Source organism: Rhinolophus hipposideros (genome assembly GCF_964194185.1).
Source record: "Rhinolophus hipposideros genome assembly, chromosome: 22".
In the NCBI taxonomy this organism is placed as follows: domain Eukaryota; kingdom Metazoa; phylum Chordata; class Mammalia; order Chiroptera; family Rhinolophidae; genus Rhinolophus; species Rhinolophus hipposideros.
In genome coordinates, this window is record NC_138068.1 from 38,790,648 (window position 1) to 38,807,884 (window position 17,237).

At 38.4% G+C, this 17,237-nt stretch overlaps 1 protein-coding gene across 3 annotated transcripts in view; it reads right to left on the reverse strand.

Moving 5' to 3' along the window:
* DZANK1 (double zinc ribbon and ankyrin repeat domains 1) overlaps positions 1-17,231 on the reverse strand; it is an 88,890-nt gene extending 71,659 nt beyond the window's left edge. For 2 of the 3 annotated variants that reach the window (XM_081033316.1, XM_081033318.1), the window contains exons 1-6: positions 17,178-17,231; positions 15,188-15,367; positions 12,467-12,620; positions 5,288-5,402; positions 3,679-3,775; positions 2,602-2,726 (exon numbers count right to left, since the gene is read on the reverse strand). In XM_081033316.1, the coding sequence (XP_080889442.1) occupies positions 2,602-2,726; positions 3,679-3,775; positions 5,288-5,402; positions 12,467-12,620; positions 15,188-15,296 (600 nt within the window). In that variant the 5' untranslated portion in view covers positions 15,297-15,367; positions 17,178-17,231. Of the gene's footprint in view, positions 1-2,601; positions 2,727-3,678; positions 3,776-5,287; positions 5,403-12,466; positions 12,621-15,187; positions 15,368-16,268; positions 16,379-17,177 lie in introns of those variants that run through there. The other variant, XM_081033317.1, reaches the window with a different exon arrangement.
* Between the last annotated feature and the right edge of the window lie 6 nt (positions 17,232-17,237).

A 17,237-nucleotide genomic window follows, 5' to 3' on the forward strand; every position in this document is an offset into this window, starting at 1 on the left:
CCTTTTTTTTTTTTTTTAAAGGAGGGCACAGCTCACAGTGGCCCATGCAGGGATTGAACTGGCAACTTTGGTGTTATTAGCACCAACCTCTAACCAACTGAGCTAACCGGCCACCCCCAGAAGCAGTATTCTTATTTGGGTGACACCAGCAAGCATTGCTCACAGGAGTTGCCTACACTCACTAGTCTATTTGGTAACCAGGTAATCATTCTTTCCCGAAGACTGGGAAGGGCAATATTCTATTGTAGGGATCATTGTCCTTTAGTTTGGTGGGATTTGCGAGCAGGCCTTTCTAGGTCTGTGGTCCCCTGGCCTGAGCTTTGTGGTCCTCCAGGAAATACAGTGGGATGGAAGAACCCAGGAGGTCAGGCTGAGTTATATCACAGTTAGAGACTGGAAGTGAAGGAAAGGGCTTGACCTCAGGATAAGGAGAGTTGGTCTTTTAGGCCAGTGATTCTCAGACTGGGCTAATCATCAAAGTCACCCACAGACTCCATCCAGAATCCGATTATCTAGGAGAACTGAAGGAGGGGTAGCTGGGAATCTCTCTATGTATTTAAAGTTCCCTTCAGATGATTCTGATGTGCAACCAGGCTTTGGAACCGTGTTTTCTAACCTCCTTTATACTTGATGATAAGTGTGAGCAACCTTGGAATCATAGGTACACAAGAAGCAGTCGTGATTGGATAGAACAATGTGACTCCATGTATGTGCTACCTGGGGCTCAGATAGGAGGAAGAGAGCAAGGGCTTCTGGGTTGCTTTTAGATGCCAAAATTCTAAATTGGATTTTATAAATATTGAAAAATCAAATTGCTATAATACTAATAGTAGTAGTAGAAGTAGGCATAGGCATAGGAAACTAGTACATATACTTGTGTTATATAGTAAGAATGTATTGATATAGCTTTTATTGAGATCATAAATCACCTCCATCTTGTCAAATCCAATGGGCAAGTCCCTGTCCTTGTCTAACTTGAATCCCGTAACATTTCACATAGATGACCATTGCCCACTCCCAAAACCTTTTCTTCTCTTGGCTTCTATGACATCACATTTTTTTGTTTTTTGTTTTTTTTTTTAATTTTTCCTACTCACGCTCTTCCTCCTCTGTTCAACCTCTGAGTCAAGGATTTCGCCTTGTGCCATCTTCTCTTCATTTTCTGTACAACCTTGGTAAGTGATCTCATTCAGACCCATGCTTTAAACATCATCTATATACTGAACATTTTTAAATGTGTACATATCTCCAGGCCTGATCCATTCCCTACATTTGAACTTGCATGGCCAACATTCTTTTTAATACCTTCACTTGAATGTCTAATGAGTCCTTGAACACCTGCTCCTTCCTCATCTTACCATCTTAATTAATGGTACCATCACCTCCAGATGCTCAGGCCAGAGCCCCGAGAGTCATCCTTGACTCTTTCCTTTCCCTCATCGCATCCATCTGATCTCTCAACCAAACTTGTCATCTCTACCTCCAAAACACATCTGGATTTCCACTGCCTCCTATGATCATCATTTGTATAACCTTGGTATAGGCCACCACCATCTCTCGCCAGGAACAAAAGCTTCCTAATTAATATTCCCCTCTTACTCTCTCCAGCCTAATCTCCATACTGTGGCCAAAGAGAAAATGTTTAAATGTAAATGAGATAATTTCTTATCCTCCAAATGGATTCCCTTTACAATTAGAAGAAAATTCAAGCTCCTTACAATGGGCCTCACCCATAGCATCTGTGATTCCCAACCATACCTGCCCATTAGAATCACCTGTAGGTGAATTAAAGTAAATAAGTAAAACCATTCCCAACCCCACACCAGAACAATTAAATCAGAATTTCTGAAGCTGGGTTCCTAAGATTGGTTTGAAGACTCTCAGGTGATTCTAATGTGCAGTCATGTTTGAGAACCACAGCTCTCCATGTTGTGACCTCAGCCTATCCTCCCATCTTATCTCCTATGCTCCATCCACACCAGCCTCCTTGTAATCCCTCACTTTGCTGTACTTGTTACTGCTGCCAAGATCTTTGCAGGGCTGGCTTCTGTTCATCTTGAAGGTTCAACTGAAATGTTACCTTTCCAAGGAAGCCCTCTCTTATCACTCTGAGTTAGAACACTGTTCTTGTCATTCACTATCCTAGGGGTTCTCAAACTTGAGTGTGCATCAGAAGTAGTTCAAATTAAAACATATTACTGGGTCCACCTCCAGAGTCCCTAATTCAGTAGGCCAAGGGTGGGGCCTGAGGATTTGCATTTCTAATGAGCTCCCATGTGATATTGATGGTACTGGTCTGTGAGGTACACACTTTGAGAACCACTGCTCTAGTCCATTACCTAGTTTTATCTTTCTCATGACACTTATGACAATTTAAAATTTTGTTGGATTATTTACATATTTATACCTGCCTACTCCACCCCCAACTAAATGTAAGCTCCATAAGTACATGGGACTTTCTTGTCCAACACAGTATTCCTAGCTCTGGAATAGTGCCTGGCACAAGGGGAAAAGGCTGGGGACGCTGCCTTAAAGTATTTCATGGGAAATATAAAAATATAGTAGGTATTTAGTACCCTAAAGAGTTTCTTTAGAAGTTACCTGGGACTGGTGGGGGGGTGGTCTAGAACCTGATTCTTCATGGTAAGCTGGAATTTCCAGGGGACTCTCTGAGAAGCGAAGATCTTTCAGTGTTTTAGGTTCAGTTCTTTCACCTACCTCAAGGTCTACAATTACATGAAAAACATTATTTTGTGCACATCTGTAATTATATATCATGCAAATACATCTTCATAGTTGGAAACCTTTTAATAAGGAACCACTGTCATTACATTCTTTCTCTAAAACAGCCATTATATAAAGAAGCCCCCACTCAGTTGAATTAGCACCGAGAAAGAAAAATTAACCCGGGCAGAAAATTAAAATCTGCCCTGCTACATTCCACAACATTTCATATCAGTCTGGTAAAATAGGTAAGTCCAACTGCAAGGTTATCAGGAAACATTATTTCTCCCCAGGACACATTGCAGCAGTAAAATGTCATAACAGTACCCACCCAACCCACACCCTCTTTGAGTGACTATTGTTTCTTACTTGCCAAAAAACCTTATTCTCTAAAATCAGATTTTCAGTAACTTCGCTGTTTGAAATCGTATCAGTAAGAACGAAACATCTGACTCTTGCCTGAGGACCTGAGTCACTTTGACATAGAGAAACAGCCTCAATTTCCAACCCTTCTACAGAGCTTCAGAGAAGGGTTTCTGAGCACAATAGTCACATACATCTTTATAGTTTCCAAGGTAATAGAACCCTCCTTCCTTCCCAGTCCATACCTGATGGTGACTACTTGCTATGCTCTGAGCTCATCAAAACTCTTTCTTCCCAAAACTCCATTTCACCCAAACTCCACCCTTTCCCTAAACCCTGTCACTTTATCTTTCCCTTTGTTTGGTGAGAGGCTTCATAGGTCCTCAGGTATATAGTCTCTCTCCTCTGCTGCAGTGAGTTGATAAACCTGACTTTGTTGGACTGCTTGATTAGATGGTCTTAAGCTGTTAGCTAAAATAATTAAAAAACTCAAATTTCTTAATCCTACCCTTCTGCAGACAAGAAAACAAGCAGTGAACCTGTTTGGGGGTTTAGAATACTAAATGTTATCTTCATTCTCTCACGTCATACCTGGAAACTTGCTAAGGTTAACATTCCAACCCAGTTTATTTTCAGCATTCTTAGATTTCTTCCTTAGTTTTGATCCAACAAATCCATTTTTCAAATCCTAGGAATGAAGACAGTGCATGTCAATCACTTGATTATGCCCACATAGCATATGAACATTGAAAGTTACATGGTAGAAGCAGTGTCATAGCATGTACTTCTTACTTGAAAGGATTTACAGTAGTTTCTACAAAGGGACCACTGTCTCACCTTACTCTGGAAACACAGCTTTGTATCTGGGCTGCTTGGTTGGCAGCATGTTTGGTTAGTAGGCCCCACCAGGTCAAGCAGCCAAAATAAGACGCAGGTAGCAACACATGTAGGCAGGATGTTGCCATCATGGGAGACTGAGTAATAACAGAGGGACCACCAGATCCAGGGGGCAAAGACAGGGTGGGCTCAGACAAAGACAGGACTTAAGTACACTAACTGCCCACATAGTCCTTAAACACTCTCGTCTCGGACTGTCTTCTCCATGGACTCAGTCCCGTATGTCTGATTAAGCCTGAGTACCCACTGATACATGTAAGGTTCAGTCTCTGCCTAGTATCTTTCCCTCTGTTTGGTGAGAGGCCTCATGGGCCCTCATCGTACTGGAGACCTGCATCATGCCTGCACCTACTTCTTTGGAGCTATAGCCTCCTCTCTGGCCTCTCGTCCACTGTTGGGTTGCAAGGGACTCCCAAAAAATCTTCCCTTGTCATCCTCAACAAGACCTCCATGTCTGAGACTTATTGGTTGATTGCCTTACCATGGGTTGGTCCATCCTCTGGCCCATGAATCTATCTCACTGATGCCCACAACTCAGTGACTGAAGTTTCGAATATTCTTTTTAAATAGGTCTAGTTCATTCTCCAAAGATGTGAGGCTTTGCAGATATTTTGGGATGAAGATTTTAACATAACAGAAGTTATGTCCACTGATACGTTCTACTAGTCTGGTACATCTGTTCAACAAATATACACTCACTACTCTCTCCTACCTGCCCCTGTACAAGGCATCGAGTATGGCAGACCTGTTCTCTGCCATCTTGGAGCTTACAGTGCAAGGGGAAGATAGACAAGGAGCAAAGTAATCAAATATTCAAAGCATTTTATAAAAGGGGAAGGCCTGGGTGCTAGGGGAGCAGTGATACAACACAGAAAACACAGGTTAGTTGGGCTGGAGAATATGCAGGGGAGTCACAAAGCAAGAAAGGATGACTGAGGACAAAAACTGATTCCTTGGGATGCCAAGCTAAAGGTTTCTGTTTACTCAGCAGGTAAGGGGGAGTTATTGAGGACATTGGAGTATGGGAAATGATGATGGGTGGAAATATCTAATGTGCAGGGTGGAAGAAAGAATGACCAAAGGGGGTGTAAATCTGCAAAGATACTGCACAGTGGTTGATAATTATCTCATTGTAAGAACCTGACTGTGGTTAGAATGGCTGTGGTGATTAAATGAAAGGGAAAATGTGGTGGGTTAGAGCTTGGAGACTGCTCTCTGGGACTCTGTCCCCACAGTGGCCACTGAGAAAGAAGGAACCAATAATGTGGTGACTACCTGAATGTATTATAGTTTCATTACTTGCCTGCTTTGAAGAATCTTTGAGAACATCTTCCACACTGTCTTCCGAAGAGACTGTATTTGGTGGTTCATAGTCCACCTGAAACACCTTTGTTACAATGCCACTCTGTCTGCAGTCTCTGAAATTTTTTTAAAAAGAAAAAGTCTGTCTATTACAAAAAGATTCCCAAAAAGGTGACTAGCAATTAAGATAACTTTATTAAAGTCCCTCAGTCTAGCTACTAAATTTATTACATTTTAAATTGGAGAAATCAAAATACAAGTTCTATAGTCTTTCCTTACCTTCTTCTCATTTGGGTTATTTATTGCTTTGTAAAAACCACTCCAAAATGTACTGTCTTAAAACACAAATCTGTGGTTAACCAGGCTCAGCTGCGTAGTTCTCATCTGTGATCTCTCATGTGGCTGGGGCTGGAGTCACCTGAAAGATCGACTTTGCTGGATGTCCAAAATGTTTTCTTCCCTCATATTCAGAACCTAGGCTGGGGTCCCTCAGTCTCTCTGTCTCTCCATATGGTTAGCTTGTGTACACAAGTCTCAGGGAAGTCAGACTTCCTACATGGTGGCTGGCTTCTCCCAGTGTTTATGTTTCAAGTAACCAGAACAAAAACTGCAACATTTTGTATGTGATCCAGCCTTAGAATCATTTCTGAAGCATTCTATTAGTTAAGTCATAGGGCCAGCCCAGATTCAGCTGGGGAGGCTACATTAGGAGGCATGGTTCAGTGGGGGAACATTTTTGGAGACTGTCTGCCACACTCACCATGAAGATTTCATATTGTAAGTCTCAAACTATTCTAACACAAAGAATGGGGTTACTTATATACATCATTACCACAGCTGAAAGTAGCATAATGTATGATGCTCTGGTAGATTTTAACTATTATTCCTCAAATACTAGCATGTTTTCAACTTATTCATAATATTTCACAATTAATCTTGTTCCTCTCTGACGCAAAAGAAGTTTCATGAGCAAGTAACGTAGAGGCGCTCATAACTGAAAACTGGTGGTGATTTATTCTCATCACCAGCAGCTCACCTGTACTCCTTATTTTTTTAAACAGCTTTATTGAGGTGTAATTTAAAGGACATAAAATGCACCTACTTTGAATATATAATCTGATAATATTTAGTAAACTTCATAAATTGTGCAATTATGACAATCCAGTTTTAAAACACTTCCATCACCCAAAAGAATTACTTGTGCCTGTTTGTTGTAGTCACTCCTTGCTACTACCTACTATCCTAGGCAATCATTGATCTGCTGCCTGTATCTGGTTTTGCCTTTCTAGAAACTTAAAATAAATGTAATAATACAAATATAGTCTTACATGTCTTACTTCTTTCGCTTATTGTTTTTTCGAGATTCATCCATGTCATTACATAGATGTATCAGTATCAGCAGTTTGTTCATTTTTATTGCTGAATAGTATCCAATTTCATGGATTTAACAGTTTATCCATTCCCTAGTTAATGTTCATTTGAATTATTTCCTGTTTTGAGCTATTATGAAAAATGCTGCTATGAACATTCACATGTAAGTCTTCATATGGACATGTTTTCATTTCTTTTGGAAACCTAAGAATGGAATTGCTGGGTCATATGGTAAATATAAGTTTAACCTTTTTAGAAACTCCTAAATTGTGGCTGTTCCATTCTACATTCCCACCACCATTTTCTGAGGATTCCAGTTTCTCTACATACTTGCCAACACTTGATATTCTCAGGCTTTTTTCATCACTTGTACTCTTGGATTGTGTTCTCTGTAAATATTTGCTTGCATATGCCCCTTGTGTATTAGGATATAGGCTTGGCTGTTGTAATACAGAACCAAAACAATAGTGGCTTAAACAAGATAGAAGCAACAAGGTGTAATCAGCCCAGAGCTGGTATGATGCCATGGTGATGGGGGTGTGGTGACAAATTTCTACCTTGCTGCTCCACCATCTCTAGGTCATTGCACTTGTCTTCATGATCCAACATAGGTGACCACCACATTCACATTCCAGCCAACAGGAAGCAGAGCCCACTCCTTCCTGCTGTCACATACTTCAGAAGTCACACACATCACTTCCGTAAATGTCCCACTGACCACAACTTGATGACATGGCTCTTGCTAGCTGCAAGGAGAATTGGGAAATATCTTTCTTCTGGGCAACCATGTGTCTTGCTAAAAATCATGGGTTCTATTATTATAAAAGGGAAACACAGATATTGGGGGACAGCCAGCAGCTGTCTTTGCCACATCATTATGACTGCACTTGCTGTATTTATTTGATTATGTTTAACTGTCACCCCCACTAATTTGTGAAAGCTCACAGCTGGAACACAGGTGATTCTGTTTGATCTGTCAAGGTACTTAATATTTTTTACATTTCCAGTTGACTTCCTTCAGTGTTCTTTGCTTTGTTCTTACTCATTTTCATATCGGTCTTTGATACATTTTATCTATTTCATTAGCATTTCTTTTGAAATTTTTCAGATTTCTTACATGCCAACCTTTTATATTTCTTAAAATTTTTGAGCCTTTTAGTAAGTGTCCAAACTTAAAATTCTTAAAGTAAATATTCAGACATGCATAACCATCAATTCTAAAACAGTTTAGAAATGTTTAACATTAAATAATATGAGTTTTAAACCACATTTTTAAAAACTTTCTCAGAAATACAGTTTATAAAAACAATCATTACCTATCAGTAAGTGACAATATTCAAGAATTAATATGCTTGGCTTTCTGTGATCAGTGGATACTTGCATGTTCACCGGCTAGAGTGACTTAAGGATGGCTCAACTGTGGGGAAATTTGTTTTGTTTTGTTCTTAGTAACAAAACCAGATTTACAGACACATGAATCTGGATGCAGGCAGAGATGATCTTTTAGATGAACCACTTGCTGATTCATTCACCTTAACATGTGAATGTTCATCTTTGGTCCCAGGTCTATCATCCAAGATACAGTCATCCTCTTTATTAACACACTTCCTGGACATCACAAACATTGCCATCCAGGGATCATTCAAACCCTGCATAATCTCGGGGCTCCCTGAAGTGCACTTACAGCCCCACAATCACACTGGGTAGAAGCTGGTTCCCATCCACTTACTCTATCCAGTTAAGGTCTAGGTTGTCTCCACCACAGCTGGCCCTTTCCTTGGCGACCCAGGCAGACTTTACCCGTGTACTTTGTTCCCCTCAAATAGAGCCCAGAAACTAGCTTAAACTGCCTGCTAAGTAGAAGCATTTCCTGATTGTAATCCCAAAGAAGGATTAAGTTTCGGGTTGGAGCTAAAAATCCTACTCAGAGCCCAAATCGCATTTGAATAAACATAAATTTTTGCCAGACTTAGAATCAGAGACCTTAAATATGTATCTTTAACAACACCAATATAAGGTGCACTCAATATAAAATAATACATATAGCTCTATCCCCACAAAGAGTATTATCCCCTCAAAAAAACACCAGAATGACTTGAATAGTTGTAAGGGAGGTATGAAGGTGGATCCGTAACAATTCTGCAACTCGGTTTAGATCAGATTTCCTCAACCCATTGAAAACTACTCTAAGTTTGGGCTAGATAACTTTGTTATGGGGGCTGTCCTGTGCACTGACTGTAAAATGTTTGGCAACATACCTGGCCTTTACCCAGTAGTTGCCACTAGCACACTCCCACCTCCAGTTGTGGAAACCAAATATGTTTCCAGACATTATTAAAGTCTCCTTAGGGCCAGAATTATGCCCAGATGAGAACCTCTGCTTTAGGAACCTGAAGGAATTGATTGAAAACCACTTTTTCAGTAGGCATGCACTTTTCAAATATGAAACATGCCTTTTGAGTTGGGTCACACAACAGCAATCTTCCAGTCCTTTGTTGAAAATCTGAATAACAATCAATAACAGCTACTACATGTGCAATGCCAAATTTATACTAAGTAGATTACATTTGATCTTCACAATGGCTGTCAAGTAAATTCTATTAACCTTATTCAACAAATGATGAAACTAAGACTCAGAAGAACACATAACCTAATCAGCACCACACAAAGCGTGAGTGATAGAACTGGGATTAAAATCCATATCCACAGGTCAAAAAATTTCATTTTCTTTCCCACACTCCAAGCTACCGCTCTCAAAGCAGTTATCTTCTTGCTTTTGTTGCTGCCTATGGAGATGACATTCTGGATCTTTCCTCCATACAAACACAATATTTTAGGGCACATTATATATTCCAAAGGGCTGCAAATTGATGCCCTGGTAATCTGTTGATAAGTTAACTTTATTCATCATTGTTACAAAACTGGGGAGTCGCTCATCGTTCTGTTAGTGAAAAACGATTGTTCTCAACTAACCCAACTACCTACTTTCGGTTCAAGGCAGCTTTTGCCTCAGTTGCCTCGATTTACCTTGACTGTCATATAAGGTCATTGACAAAAAGGGAGAACCATGCAAGTTCATTGTCAAAACACTACAAAATTGTGACATCAGAGATAAGAAGTTCCTGACCACAAAGGTAGTTTTTAAAGAAGGCAGATGTCAGAAACCTGACAACAGCCCCCTGCCCACTATTGCTGAGATGTTTCTGAGTTTCTGGCCCCTTCTGTCCACCTGTGTTCTTTACGGACCATTCTCTGATGTGAAATTCATATATGTGGGCATATGAAAGCACATATATTACAATGCTCTTATTCCTTTCCTTTCATTCTAGAATATTACACTTTAATAAAAATGCATTTTAAAACAGTTGTGTTGGTCAAATTTCTCTAAATGGAAACCTACTTTTTCCTATTAGTTTGTCAGTTATTATCCTTGGCTGCTTATTGGAATCACCTGGAAACTTTAAAAATACTAATGCCTAGGTCCCACCTCAAAAGATTGTTATATAGCTGGTTTTGTGTGTGGCTTGGGCATGGAGATTCTAATGCATGCCTGTGGTAAATTGTTAGAATAACTGTCCACGTCTCATGCCTCCAGGTATCCATACCCTTGTGCCCTTGTAGAATCTCCTCCCACATTGACTTTGGGTGTTGCCATATGGCTTGCTTTGGCTAATGAAACTAACAAATACGACACAAGCAGAGACTAGAAAAACATCCGTGTCTGAGCTTGACCTTTCTTACTGCTTTTGGAAGTGAGACACCATGTGAAAAAACTCAGGCTGGCCTTCTGAAGACACAAGGATCAGCCAACATCCAGCATCAACCACCAGAAATGTAAGTCAAGTTTTCTTCGACTATCCAGCTCAAGGGAGTCAAAAAGTGACTGTAGCCACCCATGTCAGTGATCTCAGGCAATACCAACAAAAACACTGGTTTCTGGCCCTTTCTGTCCACCTGTGTTCTTTACTGACTGTTCTCTGATATGAAATTCATATATCACTCAATACACATCAAAATGCTGACCCACAGATTAATGATCAAATAAAATGACTGTTCTTTTAAAACACCAAGTTTCAGAGTGGTTTATTATGCAGTAATAGCTAACCTATTTAGCAACCAAGGTTGAAAGGCACTGGTTATATAATGTGGGAGTTCTTTTACTCTATTTATTATTTTTTTGTTGATTTGTTTATTTATTACAAAAGTAATGCTCATAGTTAAATTTTGGAAGATACAAAAATCATCAAGAAAAAAAACATGACTGTATCACCAGACGCAATGACTGCTGAAGTTTGGCATGTTTCCTTCCGGGGTTTTTTTCTATGCATTTTCAAACTGTGTCAAAATAAAATAGTGTTATTTTTATCCTAATATTTTTCACTTACTATATCATAAATATTTTCCTGTATCATTAAAAATTTCATGACCACGATATTTCCTCTTGATATGTTAACAATGACCTTTAATAATTAACAATCTCATTTAAAGTTACTTGTCTCTTTATTAAGAAACTAATTACCTTTAGTACTTAGAAACAGACTTGAATGAAGCAATGTAATTTCCATAAAGAACTACTTTATCGCCAATGAATACAAGCACTAATTTTTCTGTGTTGAAAACTCAAAACTTTTTTGTAGTTTTCTTAAGCTCAACACACTTGAAATACTATCAGTACTTTCAGAATAGACACTTAGTGGGCACAGAGCAAGATGGTGAGAACCATAAAGAATCACCTTATTTTTAGACTCTTTGGAAGCTTTATTAATTCCTTGAAACTATATAATATACCATTATATAACTACTTCATTTTACTATTACTACCTGCAGCTTCTAAATGGGCTTTTACAGCATTAGTACTATTTAGCTTGTTATTTTTAATGATAATTGAGATGACTTGTTTTGATAGAAGTGGTCTGGCAAATGGGAAAAGTTGCAAATGTCAATATTTAATAAAGAAGAATAATGTGTATTGGGGATTGTGTTCTTTCATTTTCACTTTGTTCTTTTTTAAAAAAAAATTCAAATGCTCGAAAAATTATCTTTGGTGTAGAATTTATAGCTCTCCTCAAAAAGCCATGCAGTGGTTCAGCAAATGGGGGAGCCTGGCTAATCTTTTTTGAAGTACCAGCCAGGTATTGGTTTGGGGCTTAAAAGTGTTCCAAAAATGTGGCCAAATCTGTCTTGGTTTGGCCACAAAACACAAAACACAAAACAATTCCCCAATCACAGACTTCCAAAGCATTGAGTTTTTTCTCTATAACAGAAGGTGACGGTTTCCAAATTAAGATGTGTTTCCATATATGAAAATTGGGAAAAGTCATTGAGTAGGAAAGAAAGAATAAAGAAAGGAATAAAGTAACTAATCTACAACAAATTGAAGTGACAGTAGCTTTAAAGGCCTATTAAGTCAATACAAAATAAATTAGAGAATGACTATGGTAGTTGTACCCTGTGTCCTAGGGAGTAAAAGAACCATCAATTAAAAACAGACTTTTCTTCAGAGCCAGATGAATCTCTTCAGAGGTCCCAAACCCTGGAAAAGTTCTCAAAATCCCAATGTGGAATTCAAAATATAAATAGCATTAATATACATAGCACTTTATTGAGCTATAATCTTATGATTTGTGCACTTAACTGTATACCTCAATAGAAGACAAAAAACAAAAGTTACAGATATATGCTGAAATTAAAATAACTTTCTTTAGTGCCGTTCTAGTTCAACACTGATTCTCACAGGAAGAAATAAATAAAATTAAAACATAGTATCATTATATTATAAATTATTTTAATCACCATGCTCTTAACTTACTTAGAGACTGCAATAGCTTTAACTTGTATTTTTCCATCAGGTAGAGTAATAGGCTTCGTATACTTAAATGTATTATTTTCACCATAATGAATTCTCTTTAGAAATTCAGGCTTGCTGCCATCCAGGGTATAATATATGTTGACATCTGGGGTATCTGAAAAACCCAAAACAGGATAGCTGGCATTACCACTAAAGTAGTAAGTCCCTGAATAAGGTCTATGGGTCAGTTATTTAATGAGTTTCTTTTTATATATGGTAGAAATGAATAACAAGAACAACAATTGAGTTCTTCCTCTATGCAAGGCACTGTGCCTTACATGAATAAGCTCATTTCATCTGTAAAACACTATAAGATAGGTCCTCTTTTATACCCACTTTATAGATGAGGAAACAGAGTCCCAGAGAGGTTAAGAAATTTGTCAAATAACAGTAGAATTGTGGTTTGACTTCTGCTGGATCCATAGCCCATGCTCTTGAACCACTATGCTATTCTGCCTCTCTAATAGGGCATTGATAGAAATAGAGTAGGGGTCTATTTTAAAAGTAGAACACCCCCTTAGAAAGCAGAAGCTAATTTTTCATTTTTGGAGCATTGCTTAAGAAATGCTTTTATTGTATTTTATTTTGACTTGGTAAATGATTCATTTCTACACTTCTTAGAAAAATTGTAAAGGTAATAAACTTGTATGGTTCAAGGCTCGAAAGGTAAAAAAAATGATACATAATTAAACTTCTCCCTCTGGCTCCTGACCTCAGCTGCCCAAAGGCAATCAATGGTATCTTGAGTATCCTTCCAAATATATTTTATATCTATACAGGCATATAGGTCCATATTATTTCCTCCACTCTTTTTATACAAATGGTGGCATATCATACCCTGTTCCACACATTTTTTAAATTAACAATATGGACTTTATTCTATATTTGTACATAAAGAGCATCCTCATTCTGTGTTATGGCTAAATTGTATTCTCTCTTCATGTAGATTTAACCTATCCCCTACAGACGGACATCTAAATGTTTTCCTTTTCTGTTTCTTTCTTTTTTTTCTTTGCCATCACAAGCATTATAATGAATAAACTTGCAAAGAGTTATTTTTATAAGTACATCTGTAAAATATGTAGAACTAGTACTGTTGAGTTAAAGATATGTGTATTTGTAATTTTTGTTAATATTGCCAAACTTCCCTCCATGGATGCTGAAACAATTTACACTGCTACCAGCAATGCATAAAAGTGCCTGTTTACCCACAATCTCACCCATATTGTGCGTTATCAATTTTTCTTTTGTTTTTGCCAATCTCCTACATTAAAAAAAGAAGTATCTTGCACTTTTAACTTACATTTCTTACATTTTGAGTGATTCATTCATTCCTTCAACAAATATTTACCAAGTACATATTGTGTGCCAGATACTGTTGTAGGCACGGGGAATACACCAGTAACTCCTTTTTCTAATGGAGCTTCTGTTTTAGGAAGGACATACAAACAGTAAACAAGCAAAAATTATATATTATCTGTTGAATTGGTGATTAAATGCAATGAAGTGAAGAAAGCAAGGGATAAGATCTGCTCAGCAAGCAGAGAAAGGGGTAGGTAGAACTGTATTCTCATATGATTAAAAGATGTTTATATTTCCTTTCCTATAAAATGTCCTTTCACATCCTTTGTCCATTTTTCTATTGGGTTATTATTCTGTTTGTCACTGAATTGTAGAACCTCTTATTTATTAGACATTTTAAATATTAAAAAATTTGGATACCCTATCATTCATATCATCATTTGTCAATAACCATCCAACCTCTAAGAGTCATGGGCAAATATATTAAAATTTGTATTTTGTTCTGAAATTTTTTAAAAATATTAGCTTTTAAGATAAAGGAGACAGGGTATAATGTAATATATTCTCAGTTTGCACTCTCAGTCTAGGAAGCAGTGGTTGTAACATAACTAAAGATAAATAATTTTTACACATATCAGTTATTAAAGTATATAACTGGAATCTCAAAGCCTATTTTAAACAAGTATTTATTCATGCTTTGTCTATAAAACTTTCCTTCCTTCTTATGTTATGTATAAGTACATAAATTGTGTGTACACACACACACACACACACACACGCACACACACACCTGGCATTAGTAGGGAATACATTCACTGATTTATTTCTGTAATAATAGCTAAGATATATTTTGTCATTACTATATGTTAGACCCTGTGTACCTCACATCAACTCATTTAATCCTCACAATGGTTCTAAATAGTAGATATTATCACTAACTTACAATGAGCAAACTGAGACTCAGAAAGGCTAAGTAATGTACCAAAGATCACCAGAAGTTGTCAAAGCCAGGATTCATTCTCCAACCTGTCTGACTGGAAAGCCCATATTAGTACATCAAATTTATTATCCCAGCAAAATAACGAGCATCCTGGGAATGTTTGGGATGGCACCAGGCATCTTACCTTGGTGAAGGTGAGTCAAGGCATTGCTGCAACTATGGACCTATGCAAATGAAAGGGTGATCAAAGCTAATTGTTTCACTCTAAATACACACCACTCTACAAACCACCAAGTAACACTGTTTCAAATTTTGTAAGTTTAAAAACTTCCAAAGGTCCTGATTATAGAAAACACGCAAAGAGGTAAATCAACAACCAGATAAACATGAAGAGTATGGCAATATTATTTTAAACGATTTCAAGTACTTTTGATTCTTACCTGATTTCATTTCCAAAAGTGTATTGTTATCAATTTCATGGTTGGCTTTTCCAGGCTGAGGCACTCGCAGTGGTATGATCTGAGGAACACACACTGAACCAGCAGTCATTTTCCCTGCTTATATTTTTAAAAAGTGTATGAAAATAAATTCCAATGGCCACCTATATTTCAACACAAAAGCTGAAGAGAAACACCTTGTTTACAAAAATATAGTAAAACTAGAAAAAGCTAAAGAGAATACTGTTAATATATATCATCTACAAATATTCAATGTTTAATTGAAATAATTATTGTTTCAGCTGTATTTTTGCGGTTGAGATCTTGTGTGTGGTTTTGATTATCTAAATACTTACTTCTGTGAAAAGAGCATGGATGAATGGGATGGGGGAATGGAATTATTTTAAATGCCGAATTAAATGAATGTATTAGAAGAGAGACCTTCACTAATGATCTGATCAGAGCTTCCTCTGGATCATTATTATTACACTGTCCTCACTCTTATTTATCTCCCACCTCTCTTGGCTTCAGGGCAAGCCATCACACAGGAAAAACAGAAGTAAGTCTGTATGTACCCTGTTTTCCCGAAAATAAGACCTAGTTGGACCATCAGCTCCAATGCATCTTTTGGAGCAAGAATTAATATGAGACCCGGTATTATATTATATTACATATTAAGTTATATTATATCATATCATATCTTATCATATTATATTATACATATGGTATTATATAAGACTCGGTCTTATAGTAAAATAAGACCGGGTCTTATATTAATTTTTGCTCCAAAAGACTTATTAGAGCTGGTCCAGCTAGGTCTTATTTTCGGGGAAACACAGTAGCATGTAGTATGTTCATTTAGAGCCAACTCCTTTGAGAAAGCTCCAGGTTCAGGGTCCTGCAGTTGTAGCCAAGTACTTACATTTGTTACCTGCAAAGAAACTTTAGAAGGATGGCAGATTATCACACCTCAGCAGAAAGTAAGTTGGTACCAACACAAACAGTGAGCAACAGACACAAAAGTCTCCCACTCCACCTACTGTATTTATAAACAATTAAGCATGAGTATGGAGATCTTACTGACCTTTTTCCTGAGAGGTGTCATAATTTCTAATACCGAAAGGATTCAGAGGGAAAAAAATAACCCTCATCTTAATACAGCAACCATTTACATCTCTGAGTAGCCTTTTCAAATTATGAATACGTCTTGCTCCTTTAATTTATATATTCATCCATTTTTTTACAGTCTCGTTATTGCACCCTCGCTGTATCATTATTATTTGCAATTTTTCTGTTATTTACAGTTTTCCACCTCCTCATATAATCTTATTTATCAATTTGTGGTTGGGCAGTTAACATATTCCTAGTTTCTTTTTAGTTTTGGTCGTTACAGTTCTAAATGACGATGCTCTTGTGGCGTGAGTTTTGTCACAGGCTGTATTCCCAAACCTGGGATAACTAAATTTAAGGCGTGATCTTAATGCCTGGTTATATAGTTCCAGGTCAGAGACCGAGAATTTGAGCTGCAAATACCGATAGAGCACTAGTCCCCACAGAGGGGTGGCTGGTTTAGGGACGCTTGTCAGTCCTCACTCTCCATTTACGTCAGAGGCAGTCAGAGCAAAACTAGTTCAAAAGCAGTTCAAAATAAAAATAGTTGAGGAGGAAGTAATTCGCGCGCGGCAACCAGGAGCCGGCCTCGGGAGGCTGGGACGGCGAATGGGCCCCAAGCGGAGGATCAAGCAGGAGCCCACTCCGCTGGGCCCAAACGGAGGGCAGGATAAACAGCCCCTCCACACCCCGACAACACTGCCTCCTTGCCGCCGAATCCGAACCGGAACCCCGCGTGGTCTGCGTACCCGCCCATCGGGAGCAGCCAGAAACACTTGCTGCCTTTCGGCTGGAGGGAGGACTGCCCTGCTCCTCCTGCGGCCACCGGAACCCACACTGGAACGCCTAAGGCACCGCCGCCACGGGCAGCCGGGAAACCCACCTCTCGCGGCCTGCAGCCCGCTCCTTCGCCGCGGTCTGGGTTACCACAGACGCGGGGAGC